This window comes from Ornithorhynchus anatinus, chromosome 1 (genome assembly GCF_004115215.2).
Source record: "Ornithorhynchus anatinus isolate Pmale09 chromosome 1, mOrnAna1.pri.v4, whole genome shotgun sequence".
Taxonomy (NCBI): domain Eukaryota; kingdom Metazoa; phylum Chordata; class Mammalia; order Monotremata; family Ornithorhynchidae; genus Ornithorhynchus; species Ornithorhynchus anatinus.
This window is the reverse complement of record NC_041728.1, coordinates 51866538-51885327: the sequence shown is the minus strand read 5'-3', so window position 1 is coordinate 51885327 and position 18790 is coordinate 51866538. Positions and strand designations below refer to the sequence as shown.

General features: G+C 38.9%; 1 protein-coding gene across 2 annotated transcripts in view; it reads left to right on the top strand.

Annotated features, from left to right (window-relative positions):
• The window catches only part of TTC7B (tetratricopeptide repeat domain 7B), a 258122-nt gene that overhangs the window by 114210 nt on the left and 125122 nt on the right, over positions 1-18790 (top strand). For both annotated transcript variants that reach the window (XM_029067900.2, XM_001506377.4), the window contains 4 exons: positions 3025-3108; positions 5441-5545; positions 8007-8124; positions 11549-11606. In XM_029067900.2, the coding sequence (XP_028923733.1) occupies positions 3025-3108; positions 5441-5545; positions 8007-8124; positions 11549-11606 (365 nt within the window). The remainder of the gene's footprint in view (positions 1-3024; positions 3109-5440; positions 5546-8006; positions 8125-11548; positions 11607-18790) is intronic.

The window sequence follows — 18790 nt, the reverse complement described above, 5'->3', positions numbered from 1 at the left end:
TAGGCACCCCTCCAGTCCCCAGCTATGGGAGGTACTGGGCAAGTGGCCATTTTGCCTTATAGGTAAAATGGCCCTTCTTAATGATGAAATTCAGATATCCTTTTTTACCTTTTAAATCTGCTGATAACCTAGAGAAAACATAAAATCATATGAAAGTAATAAAATTATTTATTACCAGTCTCCCCTAAATGTATTTACCAACTTGCTGCTCAGTTGAACTTCCTGGTTTGGGAAACAGCTGCTTCAGTAAAAAACTGTGCTTAGGCAGCTGAGTGTATTCTGCTGAGTTGACTTTTTGCTAACAGCATTCCACCAGTTTCTTGTGATGCACGGCCTTCATTTTCTTTCACCAATCTGACTCAGAAATGGCGAGTCCTGATTTCTGAGTATTGTACGGCTATTAAAACTGTGATGATGGCAAAGTGTTTTTGTGATTCATTCTAGATTTTTTTTCCAGAATGATCTATGCATTACTCTCTCTTGGCAATCTTAGCTTTCTGAAGGAACCCTAAGGAAATGCATCTAAGTAGTTCTTATAGTCAGTAGTAAAATAACCCATTAATATGGACAGCTCTTTTCTATTTTCCAAGAATGAATTTCTCATATCTTTTTAAAAGGCAGTAGTTACCTAGTTCATTTGTTCTGAATCCCTAATGTCCTGTGGAAATAAAAGATCAATTTAATATTTGGGCTCATTGTAAAGTTATTAATGAGGCTGTGGTTTGTGAATACTCTTAGTGTAGTTAGTGTTTCATTTAATTTCTGCATGAAAAACAGTTTGGCCAAGTGGAAAGAGCATGGGCCTGGGAGTCAAAGGGCCTGGGTTCTAATCCCTGCTCTGCCAGTTGTCTGCTGTGTGATCTTGGGCAAATCACTTAACTGCTCTGTGCCTCAGTTTCCCCGATTGTAAATGGAGATTCAATACCTGTTCTCCCTCCTACTAAGACTGAACCCCATGTGGGACAGGGACTGTATCCAACCTGATTAACTGTATTTAGTGCTTAGAAGAGTGCTTGACAAATACCATACTAATAAAGAGGATTTTAGAAAAATATTCTTGGCATTTTCCTTGACTGTCAACATCCTACCTGAAGAGGCCCCTATTCTGGATATAGTCTACCTTGAAAATTCTGGGACCATTCAAAAGCATCCCCAAGTTTTCAAACTCAGTGCTTAAATTTGTTCCTGGCTTTTTATAGGAAATTTCACCCCCCGCATTGTCAAGATTGTCATCCTTTTTTTTTTCCCCACTCCAAATTCATAAATCTTGTAGCTATTAATCCTAACTTTGCTGCCCCATTCCTGTATAATGAATATCTCATATTATTAAAAGTGGGATAACTTGCCTCTAATAATTCCATCAAACTTGGAGGTTGTGAACTGTTTCATGGCCCAAGCGTATGTGAGAAATGGAAATATTTTGGAATTATTGAGCCCTACTTCTCTAAAAATCATGGTTTTAGAGGATAAAAACATATAATGAGAGCTATTAAATGTTGCTCCAACATTTATTCGCTGAAAACAATTTTAGAGTGAAAAACTTCATATACTGATGAAAATTCACAGTAGAAGGTGCCAAGGGATTTTTGAAAACATACTAATTAAATACATAAGTAAAGGGTTTTTTAAAATAACTTTCACATCAGTTAAAGAACTTGTCATAAGAAGGCATAAAATGCAATCAACTATAGCATATACAGCTGAGTAATGAAGACTGTTAATTACCCAGTTTGTTCTAAAGTGGTGTTACATTTCTTTGCTGAATTGAATACATATCTAAGTGATTGTTTTGTTGTAATTTTCATAATTCTCTAGTCTCTCTCTTGAATCTCTAAAATAGGAATTGGCTACTTGGTTATGGTTTTATACAGCTGTCATTGTTCACCTAGTGTTATCTAGTTCACAGATTTGGGCTCAGTATGCCAGAAAAATAATTGCTGATCGGTTTCTTACATCAAAAAAGGTTCCCATTTATGGACACTCAGGAGCTGGCCTGATTTTTTTTTTTTAAAGCCAGAATCGTGTATTGAAAAAGAATGAGCTTGTTTATGCCGAAAGCAGATAATTTCTGGAATTGCCATTTTGACCACAGTAGAGCACGGGCCTGAGAGTCCGCAGGTCATGGGTTCTAATCCTGGTTCCACCACTTGTCTACTGTGTGACCTAGGGCAAGTCACTTAACTTCTCTGTGCCTGTTATCTCATCTGTAAAATGGGGATTAAGACTGTGAGTCCCATGTGGGACGGGGACTGTGTCCAACCCTATTTGCTTGTATCCACCTCAGTGCTTAGTGCAGTGCCTGGTGTGTAGTAAGCACCTAACAAATACCATTATTATTATTATATTAGCTCTGTATATGAATGATTAAAATGCCCTTCTAATTACTATTCTGAAAAAGAGCTACAGATTATTTCAAGGCAGTAAAATTGCTATGTGTGATTTTAAGGAAGAGATAAGATTTGACTGGTAAAGGGTTCAGCCTTAATGTTGGAAATAATATTTCTGCCAAATCAGTAAGGTACTTCTTCCTAGTCAGAGGAGTTACTTTTGTTGTAATAATTAAATGCTCAGTATGAGACAGTAAATGTTTCTGCTTATTTTTAGGAATTTGATTTTTGGTTCAGAACAGTCTTTTACTTGCCAAGTTCCATTGGTTTACCAACAAGACAGTTCTTTATAATTTTTGCTACCAAAAGTAAGAAAAAGCATAAGACTATTTAAATGGGAGCAGTCTTTTTGTTTGTCTTGTGTTAGGAAGGTCTGTTGGGAAGACTGATTCTTACAAAAGCAAGATATATTTAAATGTAATGTTCAAAACCTAAGGTAATTGAAGTCCATATTTTAAACAAAGTAGGCAGGGTTTTCCATGACTTTGCTCAGAATCCCATAAATCGGGTTGCCTACACAATTAGATCGCACTCATATTTTAAATTAATCACATATGAATACTATTGTTTCAGTATTTTATATATTATTGATTTAACTTTTTTTGTCCTTTTTTTTTTAAACAAAAACAAAAACTAGTGTTTAGAAAGAGCTATGAAGTTTGCATTTGAAGAGTTTCATCTTTGGTACCAATTTGCTTTGTCGTTGATGGCAGCAGGAAAAGTGAGTCATCCTATTTTAAGTGTATTTCCTTTTATTGAAAATTAGTGCCCGAGAATTCAAGGGAAGAAATCAGTACATGTAAACCAAAATCCATTGTTTGAAGTCCCTTCTGGGCATATTTAAACTAAAGATTAAAAGCAAATGGACTAGCTAGAAACATTGATTTTAGATGTAATGGTGTTCAGTCAATCAGTGGTCTTTATTGAGTGCTTACTGTGTGCAGAACACTGCATTAAGTGCTTGGGAGAGTACAGAATTGGTAGATAAATTCCCTGCCCACAGTGAGTTGACAGTCTAAAGGGGAATGCAGACATTAATAAAAATAATTTATGGATATGTACATAAGTGCCGTGGGTCCAGGGTAAATACCAAATACTCCAAGGGCACAGATTTAAGAGTATAGACGACACAAAAGGGAGAGGGAGTCGGGGGAAAAGAGAGTTAGCCTCAGTCAGACAGTCAGTTGTATTTTTTGAGTGCTTAGTATTTGCAGAGCACTGTGCTAAGTGCTTGGTAGAGTACAATTATAACAGTATAACAGATGCATTCCTTGCCTACAACAAGTCTTGGCTAAGGCCAAGAAGGAAGGCCTCTTGGAGGAGATATGACCTTAATAAGGCTTTGATGGTGGGAAGTGTGGTGTTTGGCATCTTTGGAGGGGGAGGGAGTTCCAGGCCAGAGAGAGGATGTGGAAAAAGGGTCAACGGTGATAGAGATGAGATTCGGGCACAGTAAGCGAGCTGGCTTTAGAAGAGCAAAGTGTGTGGGCTGGACTGTTGTAGGAGATCAGTGAGGTAAGGTAGGAGGGGGCAAGCTAATTGCTTTACAGTCGATGGTGAGAAGTTTCTGTTTGATGCAGAGGTAGATGGGCAACCAGTGGAGGTTCTTGAGGAGCGCTGAGGAATGGACTGAACTTTTTGTATAATAATGAGTTGGGCACCAGAGTGAAGTATGGACTGGAGTGGGGAGAGACAGGAGGCAGATGCAGTAGTCAAGGGGGGATAATAATAATAATAATGATTATTGTATTTGTTAAGTGCTTACTATGTGCAAATCACTGTTCTAAGAGCTGGGGTTGATACAAGGTAATCAGGTTGTCCCACATGGGGCTCACAGTGTTAATCTCCATTTACAAATGAGGTAACTAAGGCACAGAGAAGTTCAGTGACTTGCCTAAAGTCACAGAGCAGACAGGTGGCGGAGGCTGGATTAGAACCCATGCCCTCTGACTTCCAAGCCCATGCTCTTTCCACTAAACCACGCTGCTTCTCAATAGGATAGGATAAGTTATTGGATCACTTTAGTAGCAGTTTGCGTGGAGAGGAAAGGGCGGATATTAATGTGAAAACAGAAATGACTGGACTTTTTGATTGAATATATAAATTGTATGAGAAGTGAGCTGAGGGCACTGCTAGGGTGTCTAGCACTTAGAACAGTGCTTGGCACATAGTAAGCACTTAACGAATACCATAATTATTATTATTATTATTCAAGAAAAATGTCCAGAGCAGCAGCAGCTGATCTGGAGAGTCCAGGACAAAGGCAGGATCCTCTAGTAGATGGGGACTCAGGGGCTTCCAGCTGGGGGAAGTCCCCAGAGTGAATGGACCAATGTTAACAAGTTGGTAATAGGTTAGTGTTAGCAAGTCATTATAGCCAATGTCCAGAGTGACTGGGCAAGCTCTAAAAAGTCATTAGTTGTTAATGGGCGAGTATTAACATGTTTGTCAATGTAAAAAGTACCAGTTGTAATGAAGAGGTTTGTTCTGAATTTAAAGTCAACTGCTCATCCTGATTTCTGATGCTCACTTGAGGATGAGAGATATGATAAATTAATGCTGGAGGGGAAAAATCCAATAGGCATTTTATTTAGATTGGACCCATGGTGTCATTGATTGAATAATATGTGAGATTGTCTCGGGAGGTAAAGGATTAAGTTCATATATATTATAAATTCCACATTCTATTTTTTGTTAGTATAAATGTAATTGTGCTCCACATTTTTTCATCTGTAAGGGAAATATATAAGGAGAGAATCTGGAACCATTATATGGATCCTGGTAAAGGATGTCTTCCCTTCCTTTTATCCTAACTCAGGAAGTGAAATCATATTTGTCTCCAGCAGAGATGGAAATATTTTACATAATTCACATAGGTGCTCATGGCCATTTTGTTAGAACTATGTTCTTTGGCACTTGGTCTATCATAAATTTAAATCCGTATTAAAAACCTATTTGTGTCATAGTAAATACTTTGCGTGAATTATTAGTGGTAGGCTTATGCTTTGCAGATTTTAAGTTTGTTTTCACTGAAAGAATCTTCTTTTGTCAAGTCTGCTCGGGCTGTGAAGGTCCTGAAAGAGTGTATCCGTTTGAAGCCCGATGATGCTACCATACCTCTCCTCGCGGCCAAGTTGTGTATGGGGTCACTTCATTGGGTAAGAGAATGTGCCTTCCTCTTTGAAACAGGTTTAACAGAGTGATTGTTTTCATCTAGCATGTTTTTGAAAGGCTCAGAAGTGTGGCTGTTACAGTATCTGGATGTATTAGAATTATTTTATCCAGTCACCTTGTTCTACTGCCTCAAACATTAATTCTTATTAAAAATTTAAATTGTATTTATCTAAAGCAGAGTCAATCTATGAAGTGCTGAAATACTGCAAAGTGCTTCCACTTGAATAGAATTATAGAGCTTGTTTGCAAATTCAGATATCTGCTATGTTAGAGATGGATTTCAGAGGCCATATTAAGTACCTGGTTGAGTGATTGATTTCTTCCCCTCATCGCAGGAACTATTAGCATTAGCAAAAATGGTTTAGTCAAGAAGATAATGCTGGTTTTATGTCTTGGCACCTGTGTTAACCACCTTTTTTTCCCCCCAAATCCATTAATCTAGTTCAACATTGGGAAAGTATGTATACATACCAAATAAACCTTCGAAGTTATTGTTTAATTTTTAAAGGACATACCTAGAAAAGGGACCAGCTTTTCAGAGAACAAGTTTCCATGGTTCTGAAAGACTTCAGATATCAGATTTTACTTTTAATCCTGATCATTTGGGTCTGAATGTTGGAGGAGTATTTTTAGCAGAGGACATAGAACAAGCTAGGGAGTAGGCAGAAAAAGGAGTAAATTCTAGTGACTGACATCAGAGTACTCATTAAAATGCTTGTTCATAAACTAGACTGGGTAAACACAGTAACTTTACGGGCTGCAACCCAGCGCCTTAGACTGAGTAGGGGGGCACCTAGAAAATAAATTGATCATTATATCCATGAATATATAGATCAAACTATGGTAAAGATAAATTGATAATAATTTATATATAAATATATTTATGAAATATATAAGGTTTGGCATATGTATAAAGGCTGTTGTAGGGTAAGAAATAGGTTATTTTGATTTTAAACACTGCAGGAGGTGGGTTTGATTTAGAGGGAGGAGCACGACGGAGAGTAAGAAAGCCTGGGCTCTCATCCCATCTCTGCCACTTGCCTGTTTTGTGGCATTGGACAGCTCATTAATTTTTTTGTGCCTCAGTTTCCTCAACTGTGAAATGGAGATAAAATGCTTTTTCTTTTTCTGTCTTAGACTATGAGCCCCATGTAGGATAGGGATTGGGTCCATTCTGATTATTTTGTGTCTACCCCAGTGCTTGCTGCATAGTAAGCACTTAATATATGCCATTGGTATTATTAAAACTATATTATATATACTTGACTGAAATTTAGCCATAGAGTGGTATAAAATGCAATTTTAGTATAGCATTAATGGTTTCAGTCAACAAGGCCAGAATTGTGGTCATTTTGTTTTAAATTAAATTAAAGGCATGTATACAGAGGACACAAAATCTAATATTCGCAGGCCTACAGGAGAATTGCTCTGGTTTGCTCACAGTGACATCTGGGTTGTCTTCTCAGGAAGCACTGGTTTGAGGGACAGACAGGTATTATATAATTATTTCAGGTCTTCAATATCTTAAAAATGCTATGTATACATTTTACCTTTTAAATTTATAAGTATTTTCATCCTCTCTAATTGAATGATTGCTGGGAGAATGCTCATATCAATGTGTGATTGTATTTCAGGAGTACATTTTATGTTTAGAAATATATTAAACCTACAAGTTGGTCTAATGAAAGATTCTCAGTGTTCTTTGTTTTTGACTTGACCTTCATTGACTAGAAACTAGGACTAGAAACTGCCCAGGAAAAAATAGTCTTTTTCTGAAAATATCAGCTAAAGTCTCATCCTAAAACATTCCAGCTAGTTTTATTCTTAATTAGTACTAATGATTCTCCAGTCAACTGTCATTAGTCTTAAAGTCTTATTTTCTCTCACCAGAGAAAATATTGAAAGAGGAGAAAATGTATAGAATTGGTAGTTTTATGACACTTTTGGACAAGGATTAAAATTGAGAGGGAAAGTATGAGAGAGGAATCACGCACATTAAAATGACAGAAACGAAAGAGCAAATTGAGAAATAAGAGGGTTGTCACAAAGCTGAAAGGTTTGAGGCTCTTGATGGCAATCATGATAAAAGATCACATTAAGCAGCCAGAAATCAATACCGGCAGTTATAAAATATTCAATAATTGACTAGCAAGAGGCATTTCTTGACTTTCACTGGTAACTCTATTCTTAACCTACATGGGTAAGGTATTGCTTGTCGATAGTAGAGTTTGTGACTGAATTTCAATATTTGGTGAGGCAGATTTTCAGTCCTTAATAAATGGAAATGGTCTTTTGTCATCATTAATACTTTTGAGTAGATTTTTTAGTTTTGTCCAGAAAATATTTAGCAAAATTCTGAAGCAGGCTCAACAATAAATATTGTTTTGTCTGCAAATTATTTCAGTTGAACATCAGTCAGCTTCTAACTTTGGTATTATTTTTCAGTTGGAAGAAGCTGAGAGTTTTGCAAAGGCAGTTGTTGACGCTGGGGAGAAAACATCAGAGTTCAAAGCAAAAGGCTACTTGGCTTTGGGACTGACTTACAGTCTGCAGGCCACTGATGGTAAGAGACTAAGTTGCATCCACAGACGGATGCGCTTTAAAGCTCTCTGTTAACTGGGACAGAAAGCTTCAGAAAATGCAGATTGAAGACCTCAAAGAAAAGCATTTCCTTGTTTTGGTGGGTTTTTTTTTTTGTAACTGCACCATCCTCATTCCCACAGTCTCCAGTAATCCAGTGGCATATGAAGCAAGTCAACCACCAGGGTTGAGGGTAAAATGGAAGATGTGTTAAGCAGCAGCTCTAACCTAGTGACAGTGGCAGGATTCCCTGCCTCATGGACCTAGAAGTATCTGTTGAAGGTTGATTGATTTGTGGTAGAATCTCCTTGGCATCTCCTTCAGGAAGCTGTGCCTAATCTGGCAAGGAACTGGCCCCTTCCTAATTTGTTCCATAGTATTTACTGTCTAGTGTGTGCAGAGCACTGAGAAGCAGCACTGTGGCCTACTGGAAAGAGCACAGGAGTCAGAGGACTTGGGTTCTAATCACAACTCTGCCACTTACCTGCTGTGTGACCTTGGGCAAGTCACTGAATTTTTCTGAACCTCAGTTTTCTCATCTGTGAAATGGGAATTTAATAATAATAATTTAATGGGAGGCTGTTCTTCCTTCTACTTAGACTGAGCCCCATGTAGGACCTGATTTTCATGCATCTACCCCAGTGTTTAGTACAGTGCTTGGCACATAGTAACAATTAATAATTGTGGTATTTGTTGTTACTAAGCACCTGGAAGAGCATAATAGAAGTAAAGGACACTTGAGGAGTTTGCAATGTAATGGGGGAGAGAAACAGGCAAAAATTTTTTTACAAATAGTGGGTACAAGAGGCAAAACATAGTTACAGTCAATAATAGTAAGAATGGGTAAAAATGAATTTCAGACTATAAGCTCATGGTGGGCAGAGAATGTGTCTGCCTACTCTGTTGTATTCACCCAAGCGTTTAGTAAAGTGTTCTGCACATCGTAAGCACTCTGTAAATGCCATTGATGATGGAAGTATTTTTATTGAGCACTGATTGTGAGCAGAGCACTCTAGTAAACACATGGGGGGAATACAATAGGCATGATGCCTCCCCTCAAGGAACTTAATCTAGAATTAATGAACAAATGAATGGCATTTTAAATCAGTATATAAATAAATGCTGATAGTGGCTGTGTATTTATGATTGTGTGAAGGATGGTTGTTGAGATGACACCATCTGGGCTGGTGGAAATTAGTTGGGAAATGCCTCCTGGAACACATGAGTTCTTACAAGGGCTTTAAAGGTGGGGAGGGTGATAGATTGGATTTGACGGGACAGGGAGTTTTATCCACATGAAAATACATGAACAATGGATCAGTGATAGAATTGGGAGTCAGAGGTTCAGTAAGAAAGTTAGCTTGTGAGGAACTAAGAGCACAGGATGGAGCAAGGCAAATGATGAGATCAGGTAAAAAAGAAGAGAACTGATAGAAAGCCTTGATGTCCAGGAGCTTCCATGTTAGGTGGGAAGTGGAAAACTACTGGAGGCTTTTGAGGCATGAAGAGATGTATGGGATGATATTTTAGGAAGATGATCCAGTCAGCAAAGGGTCGTATAGACTGAAGAGAGATGTCAGATTGAGGGATGCTAGTGATCCATATATTTTAGTTAGGAGAAGATGAGACTTTGACCCAGGTTGTTGTTTGCTGTTTGTAGGGGTGGAGAGGAAATATGGCATAGATTGTATCAGGATGTATAGCAAAGTACCAAATGTGAAGAGGAAAAGATAAGAGAAGGCAAAAGATCTTGAAGCAGCATGGCCTAGTGGAAGGAGCACGGGCCTGGGAGTTGGAGGACCTGGGTTCTAATCCCAGCCCTGACACTTGTCTGCTCTGTGACCTTGGGGAAGTCACTTCTTTTCTTCGTACCTCATCTGTGAAATGGGGATTAAGACTGTGAGCCCAATATGGGACAGGGATTATGTCCAGCCTAATTACCTTGTATCTACTCCAGGGTTTAGGACAGTGTTTGGCACATAGTAAGTGCTTAGCAAATACCACAATTATCATTATTAGTAGTAGTAGTAGTATCCTCCCCAGCAGTAAGAATAGTGCCTGGCACATAGTAAGCATTTAACAGATACCATTAAAAAAAAAAGACACCAAGATTCCAGAACAATTTTTAACATTAAACTTTGTGCATATAAGATGATTGTTTTTCTGTTTTATAAATTTGACCATAAACTACATGAAGATGTAGATTGCATGATTTCATTGTGTGACCTGATACCATAATATTCATTACTATGGGCACTCAATAAGTGATGATTCAATTATGAATTAAGCACCTCCTTCCATTTGTGCTATGGTTGATTTCCTGGAGACTTTTCTCTGGTAGCTCATTTGTGCTCCAATTCCCAAGGAACATAGATGGTGATTTGGCCCCTTCATTGGCTATTACAAATGGTAGAGGAGAGATTTTCCTTAAGAAACTTCCCAGGTTTTCCCTTTGTATTAGGGGCACGGCCACAATTCCCAGATGCCACCAATTCATCCAATTGTATTTGTTGAGTGCTTCCTGTGTGCAGAGCACTGTACTAAGTGCTTGGAAAGTACAATTTGGCAACAGATAAAGACAGTCCCTACCCAACAACCGGCTCACAGTCTAAAAGGGGGAGACAGACAACAAAAGAAAACAAGTAGTCCTGCATCAATACCATCAAAACAGATAGAATCATAGATATATAAATATCATTAATAAAATAGAGTAATAAATAATATATACTAATATACACAAGTGCTTTGGGGAGGAGAAGGGATAGAGAAGAGGGAGGGATGGGTCAGAGTGGAGGGGAGGAGGAGCAGAGGGAAAAGGAGGGCTCAGTCTGGGAAGGCCTCCTGGAGGAGGTGAGCTCTCAGCAGGGCTTTGAAGAGGGAAAGAGAGTTAGTTTGGCAGATGTGAGGAGGGAGGGCATTCCAGGTCAGTGGTAGGACGTGGGCCAGGGGTCGACGGTGGGACAGGCGAGATCGAGACACCATGAGGAAGTGAGCAGCAGAGGAGTGGAGTGTACAGGGTGGGCTGTAGAAGGAGAGAAGGGAGGTGAGGTAGGAGGGGGCCGGGTGATGGAGAGCTTTGAAGCCGAGACTGAGGAGTTTTTGCATCATGCGAAGGTTGATAGGCAACCACTGGAGGTTTTTGAGGAGGGGAGTGACATGCCCAGAGCGTTTCTGTAGAAAGATAATCCGGGCAGCAGAGTGACCTATAGACTGAATCGGGGAGAGACAGGAGGATGGGAGATCAGAGAGGAGCCTGATGCAATAATCCAGTCGGGATATTTGTTGACTATCCCACAGGCTACTAATTGTTTAACAATGTTTTGTAGTTGTAACACAAATGCTTTGGTACCTTGACACTTGACTGATTTCTTTCCCTCATCCCCTGCCCCCCACCTCCTTTGTTATAGCTTCTTTGAGAGGGATACAAGAGGTGTTGCAGCGAAAAGCTCTTCTTGCATTTCAGAGGTGAGTGGGTTTTAATCTTTTTGTTTTCCTGTACTCTACTGGACCTGGATGACATAAGAGTTTGGGGGGCATCACATCTGATTGGCAGAAACCTTCCACTGAAAACATCTGACTGGAGTTTTCAAACTTCAGTCAACCCCCAAATTTTCTTAGGTGCTGAGAGTAGGGGTTTGGGTGTTCTTTGTGTGAGTGAGAGCCAAGAGAGAGGAAACTGGTGATTAATGAATCATATTGGGCCTGTCAAGGAAGCGATGGGATGGGGAAGGCAGCTATTGCAAACCAAGAGTATCTGCCTCAATTGCCTCTAGCTAGGTTTCTGACCATAGAGAAGCAGCATGGCGTAGTGGATAGAGCACGGGCTTATGAGTCAGAAAGTCATGGATTCTATTCCTGACTCTGCCACTTGTATGCTGAGTGACCTTGGGCAAGTTACTTCACTTCTCTGGGCCTCAGTTACCTCATCCGTAAAATGGCTATGCAAATTGTGAGCACCACATGGAACAGGGACTGTGTCCAACCTGATTTGGTTGTATCCACCCTGAAGCTTAGTACAGTGCCTGGCACATAGTAAGCACTTAACAAATACTATAATTATTATTATTAGTTGTCTTTCTTTTTGAGTTCTGAACATAATTGTCTGAAAATGCCTTCCATCTGTTGTTGTTTAAATCCACACATGTGGTCTTTTTATTTTAGCAGATGTTTTTATCCTATGTTAACTCTCTTAAAATCCTTAAAGGGATCTCCAGAATAAAAATAATTATGTGATATTTCTGTAAGCACTGGCACTAAAATCTCTCTCTCTCTGATTTAACGAGTGTCACCCTATAAGGGAATCAGAAAGTTTCCAGGCCATTTCTGATATCTGCATGAAAATGGCTTGGGAATATTCCCCTGTTCTAATGTTAAAAACAATCTTGTATGAATGCAGAGATTCCAGAGGAAAACTTTGCTTGATACTGGTTTTAAGGTAATTTTAGAGATTTTAATTCTGCCAAGAAAGGAATGGCTCTTTTTGAACAAAGTTTTTGGAAGGAACAAGAATAAGGATGCCAATATCAACCATGATTATGCAAGGGTCAACCTTTTGGTGAGTGCAGTGTGACTGCCCATTGCCTCATTAGTTGCACATCTCACTGTGGGCAGGGAATGTGTTTGCTGATGTTCTCTCCCAAGCTCTTAGTACAGTGCTTTTTACACAGTAAGCACTCAGTAAATACGAATGAACGAATGAATAGGTGAACTTCTATGTCGTTGATATTATCATCTAATATGGAGGACAGTTACACCAAAAGAGAATTAAATACTGAGGTCCCTGCAACATTGGAAGCTTTAACATAATAATCTGCCATTGTGCCCTGCCTTAAGAGGGGAACAGACTTTTAGTGAAAAAGTTATTATTCCAGTTGTCAGCCTGAGAGAACTTTTATTCATTCATTCATTCAATTCTATTTATTGAGCACTTACTGTGTGCAGAGCACTGTACTAAATGCTTGGTAAGTACAATTCAGCAACAAATAGGGACAATTCCTTCCCAACAATGGGCTTTTAGAGAAATAACCATAGCATGTCAAGTATTCAAATTAATTGGAAATGAAATTTATTAAACTTGGGGTTCTTCAAACTCTCACTGTGTTATTTAAGTTTATGTGTTAAGCATGGTAGTAAACTCTGGGGTAAACACAAAATAATCAGGCCCTTCATGAGGATCACAGTGTAAGTAGGAAAGAGAATGAGCATTGAATTCCCATTTTTCAGGTGAGGGAACTGAGGCATAGAGAAGTTAGGTGACTTGCCCTAAGGTCATGCAGCAGACAAGTGGCCAATCTTACACTTTGGAATGACTGGAAAAATTTTATGGTTAGTCCAGATGTTCTCAGATCACCTGAGAAAATCTTAAAATGGCAATTTAGATTTAATTCTGAGAAACAAAGGAGGGAGATTAAAAAAGGTTGTCCACCCTTCTACTTTGAATTTAAAACAGAGGTGCCAACTTTTCATTTTGATCATGGAGAGAAAAGTGGAGCATGAATTTTGGGAGGTCAGAGACAGGAGGAGACAGGTTTCATAGAGCTAACAGGTTAGAATGCCATCATTTTGGGTGTTTTTGTTCCTGATTGAAAACTCTCAGACCTTGTCAGAGACTTGGGATGAGCAAGACTGGGAGTCCAGCTCAAGAAGCTGCAGAGGCAATCACTCCCATCACCCTCAAAGAGCTGGCCTCATAGGATTTAAGCCCTGTCTTATTCGGTAACTGGCTGAGGTTTGGCCTGGCTGAGTTTGACTGTTCCCATCTCCCAAAGGATTCTGGGAAGTGGGCTATTCTGAATTCTGATTAATGTTACCAGAAAAGAAAAGGTTGCTAGAATAGGCTTCCTAGTCTTGTTAATCCTCTTTGATCACAATTCTAACCACCAGGAGAGGTCTGAATATTTATGCAACCAATTTTTTTGCCAGTTGAGCTTGCTTGGAAAATTTGAACTATGGATTGTCTGTTTTTCATTCTTACGTTTTATAACCAATTTTTTTGATCTAAAGATAGTTCTTACTGGAAGGCACTGTGGCCTCTACTTATTGCCTCTCATCTGACCTTGATCCATGTCACTTAACTGCCCTGAACTTTCCTCATCTGTAAAATGGGGTTAACTCACTGATTTCCTACTACAACACAACCTGCACGCTTTGCTCTTCCAATGTCAACCTACTCACTGTATCTCAGTCTCACCTATCTCACTACTGACCCCTTGCCCACATACTCCTTTTGGCCTGGAATTCTCTCCCCCTTCAAATATGACAAAACCCCTCTCCCCACCTTCAAAGCCTTATTAAAAATTACATCTCCAAGAGGCCTTCCCCAGTGAAGCTTTCGTTTACTCTCTCTGCCTTCTTGTGTTGCCTATGCTCTTGGATCTGTACCCTTAAGCACTTGATATTCACCCCACTCTCAGGCCCTGAACACTTATGTAATTATTTTAATGTCCATAATTTATTGGATTGCTCTTTTGAATTGAATCCCCTGTGGGATAGGGGCTGTACCTGATCTGATTGCTGTATTTACTGCAGAGCGTAGCATAATGTTTGGCACATAGTGAACACTTAAGGAAAAGTATGTTATTAGTATTACTCTTGCTGAATTCAAAGCCCAGTGATTCATGAACTGACATCTAATCCTTGGGGTACTTCCAGCTGGCTATGCCCCTTTAGAGTGAATGAATGCCCCCCATGGGCCTTCCCGCTGTACCCTGACCCATCTTTATCTTGTGCTGTCCCTTGTCAGGTAAGTTTGAGCCCACTAGGGCAGGAAGTCAGCTGGGAAGCTGTCCAATTAGGCCTGAGTTAGCTTTAATGGCTATTGATGAAGCTTTCCAAGACTGTGTTGGGTTCAGATCAGTCAGTCAATTGATTATTGAGCACTTACCCTGTGAAGAGCACTGTCTGAAGAACTTGCGAGCATACAATACAAAAGTTGGCTGACACGTTTCCTGCCCACAATGAGCTTACAGTCTAGAGGGGAAGACAGACATTTAAATAAATTATGGACATTAAAATAAATTACATAAGTGTTCAGGGCCTGAAAGTGGGGTGAATATCAAGTGCTTAAGGGTACAGATCCAAGAGCATAGGCAACACAGAAGGCAGAGAGAGTAAACGAAAGCTTAGCTGGGGAAGGCCTCTTGGAGATGTAATTTTTATTAAGGCTTTGAAGGTGGGGAGAGGGGTTTTGTCATATTTGAAGGGGGAGAGAATTCCAGCCCAAAAGGAGTATGTGGACAAGGGGTCAGTAGTGAGATAGGTGAGACTGAGGTACAGTGAGTAGGTTGACATTGGAGGAGCAAAGCTTGTAGGTTGTGTTGTAGTAGGAAATCAGTGAGGTAATACCGGAAGGGGCGAGCTGATTGAGTGGGGTGAGCTGACTGAGGGTTTAAAGCCGATGTAAGGAGTTTCTCTTTGATGCAGAGATGGACAGGCAACCACTAGAGGTTCTGGATGAGTGGAAAGATGTGGACTGAACATTTTTTTAGGAATGTGAGCCAGGCAGCAGAATGAAATAAGGAGTGGAATTGGGAGAAACAGGGAAATCAATGAGGAGGTTTATTCAGTAATCAGGACAGGATAGAATGTGTGCTTGTATCAGTGTAGTAGCAGTTTGGATGAAGAGGAAAGGGTGGCTTTTAGCAGGTTGTGAAGATTGAACCGTCAAGATTTGGTGATCGAGGACATTCAGGTAAGTGTCTGACCATTTTGTACACAAGCTGCTATAGTTAGGAAAACCTTTGAAACAGGGTAGTGGCAGGTGAAAAGATGAAGCATATTTGATTTTGAGGTCATAAAACAAGTAATTCACTTGAAAAATGGTCTGAAAGTCACCCAGGTTTTCTGGGTTATCTATTACTAACTTAAATATTTAAAAAGAGTAAACAAGAGGGCCCCAAGATCAAAATACCTATGTCAAGAAAGGACTTCACTCATATTTGAGGATGAATCGCTCAGACAGTGGTATTTTTTGAATGCTTACTTTCTGCAGAGCACTGTTCTAAACTAAGCACTTGAAGGAGTCCAATAGAGCAAGCAGATTATTCCTTAATCGGGGGAGGTAGACATTAAATTACAGATAAGAAAAGCACTCGAGTATAAAGATATGAACAAAAGTGCTGTGGGGTGAGGCGGGTGGGATAAGTACTTATGTGCTTATGGGATGGGACTGAGGACATGGGGAAATAGGGTTGGGGGTGAGAGTTTAGTCAGGGAACTCTTCTTGAGGAGATATGACTTTAGTAGGGCTTTTAGTCGGGGAGAGTAGTTCGTCTCTTATGAAAAGGGAGAGAATTCTGGGCAGGGAGCATGAGCAAGGGCTCAGTGATGGGTAAAATGAGAGTGATGCACCAGAAGTAGGGTGGAATTAGAGGAGCAAAGTGTAGAATGGGTGGTTGTGGGTGAGTCAGAAGCTTCTCCATTGTGCTCAAGAGCAATTTGGGGATAAGGTGAATTTGGAGAAAATAGATACTCCAATTCTTTTAGAGCATGAGGTTTACAGTGTTGCAGAATCCCACATTAAGGGGTTCTGACTGGTTCCAGTATCGCTTATATGCACACAAGCTGTTTCTTCGGTTTCCAAGGTGCACAGTAACCAAACACACTTGTGCTATTGGATAAACATTCTCTACTTCCTTAACAGTGTTTTAAGTAAACCACATAATGGTAGAACTGAAGTATTAAAAAGTTCAATATTTTTTCCACCATGTGCCTGTAAACTAGAAAGGAGGAGGCCCTCCATTGATTCCTTTCTTTCCTAGAGTTTCATCCACTTCTTATGCATGAATAATCTCTGCTGTGGATATACACAGCCACTTAATAGGGATGGTGGGGCAGGGAGGAAACGTTGATTAAGTAACACACCAATTACCTAAATGAGAAAAAGTGTACTCACTGCTTCTAAAGTTCCCCTTCCACTCTTTTGAATGTCCCTGTCTGATTTTAAAAAGCTCATATTGTTTAAGGGATTTTACAAGGTTTTATTTTTTTTTAATCAATTGAGTAAAAATTTGCATTGTTTCAGAAATTTAATTCCAAATTTTGATTGTCTATAGTGGAGCAAAACTATCACATATAAAAGAAGTAAAAACTAACCACAGGTGCTAGTTATTCAAGGAAATTCCTTAATCTTTATGGTGGGGAGGAAGGGAATTTCCCCAGGAAAAAAAAATTGATATTTTTTAAATGAACTAAACTTCCAAATACATTCCAAAATAAGTACATTTTCTAGTGATGACATTAGAAATTGATCATGCATCCCACAGATGTGCTAAATAGACTGTATTAAGATTGAATAATATATTGTTGTAATTCATTTTGGCAGTGAAAATTTTAAGAAATAATAAAAATATTTTAAAATTAAATTTTGGAGTCAAAAGAGCAGGGGTTGGGTTAAATCAGATGAAGCTCTAAAATCCATATTCTCTCCTAAGCAGGAGTTGAAAATCACATTTACTTTTTCCCTCTGGTGGTGTTAGAGAAGCTTAAGATCTATTCTTCTATTTACTTAACTTTATAAGGATGATTTCCTTTTAAAGACTTGTATTCATATTTAGCTTCATATACTGTGTATTGATATATGTTTATATGTATTTCTCATCAATATTCATACATAAAGCACACAGTAATGGGCTCAATAAGTATAATTATGAATTTATGGCATCTACTAAAATAGTTTATTCTTACATGTTTAATAGCTTGGAAAGCATTCAAGGTTTTTAGTGCCTATCACTGTACTCATGTTCATGGACATTTTTTCCTCTGTAGATATACAGAGTTAATGCTGTTGTATAACTGTTTGCCAACTTACTGTCTGTTCATGTGTGTTTCTTATAAATAGTTCCAAATTACATTTGTTCTCAAGAAAGTTAATTATTTGTATAGAAACCCATGAGGAATTCTAAATCTTTCATAATGTGCATTAAAGTATTTCTTCCTTAAAACTGTATTTGCCAGGAGACTTGAGTACTTTTTTTTTTTTTTTAAAGAAAACCATTATCATTTCCTTTCTGTTTCTGTTGTTCCCAGGAACTTTTCAATCTCATTCCTTACAGCCAACTAACTGGCTTCCTGTTGACTTTTTAACTATGCCATTTCTTAGCCTGGTGAAAGGTGAGAAGAACAAATTGACATCAGAAAACAAATCTGTTTGTTTAGTGAACTCTTACTGATGTTCTTCCACATAGTGTGTGTATAGAATTTCAATTCATAATGATTTGTAGCCTTAAGATCTTTGTTCAGGCACAGCATGTGAGGCCCACACATAAGCTTCTTGGAAAATGGTTGTTACCCCTGTTTGACTTCTTTAAAAATCTGCATGTTTTCTGGCCTTTTATTATGTTTTGCCATGACTGATTGAAAACAGTCACTGGGATATTCTGCTTTTTAGTTGAAAAGCATAATTTCATCTTATTGGACACCAAAATGATATACACTCTTTCTTTTTGCTGGCATTCCTTTTATTCAGTTTACATAGCATTCAATTTTAAAGTGATTTTAGAGTTACTGAATGGTGAGGGGCAGGTTTTTCAATAACAGTGGCCAGAAAAGTAACTCATTCAAACATAAAATGTAATTGGAAAGAGCTTAGGACATCATTTAGACTGACCCCCTTGCCTCCAGGCAGGTTCATTTTTATAAACATGATTATT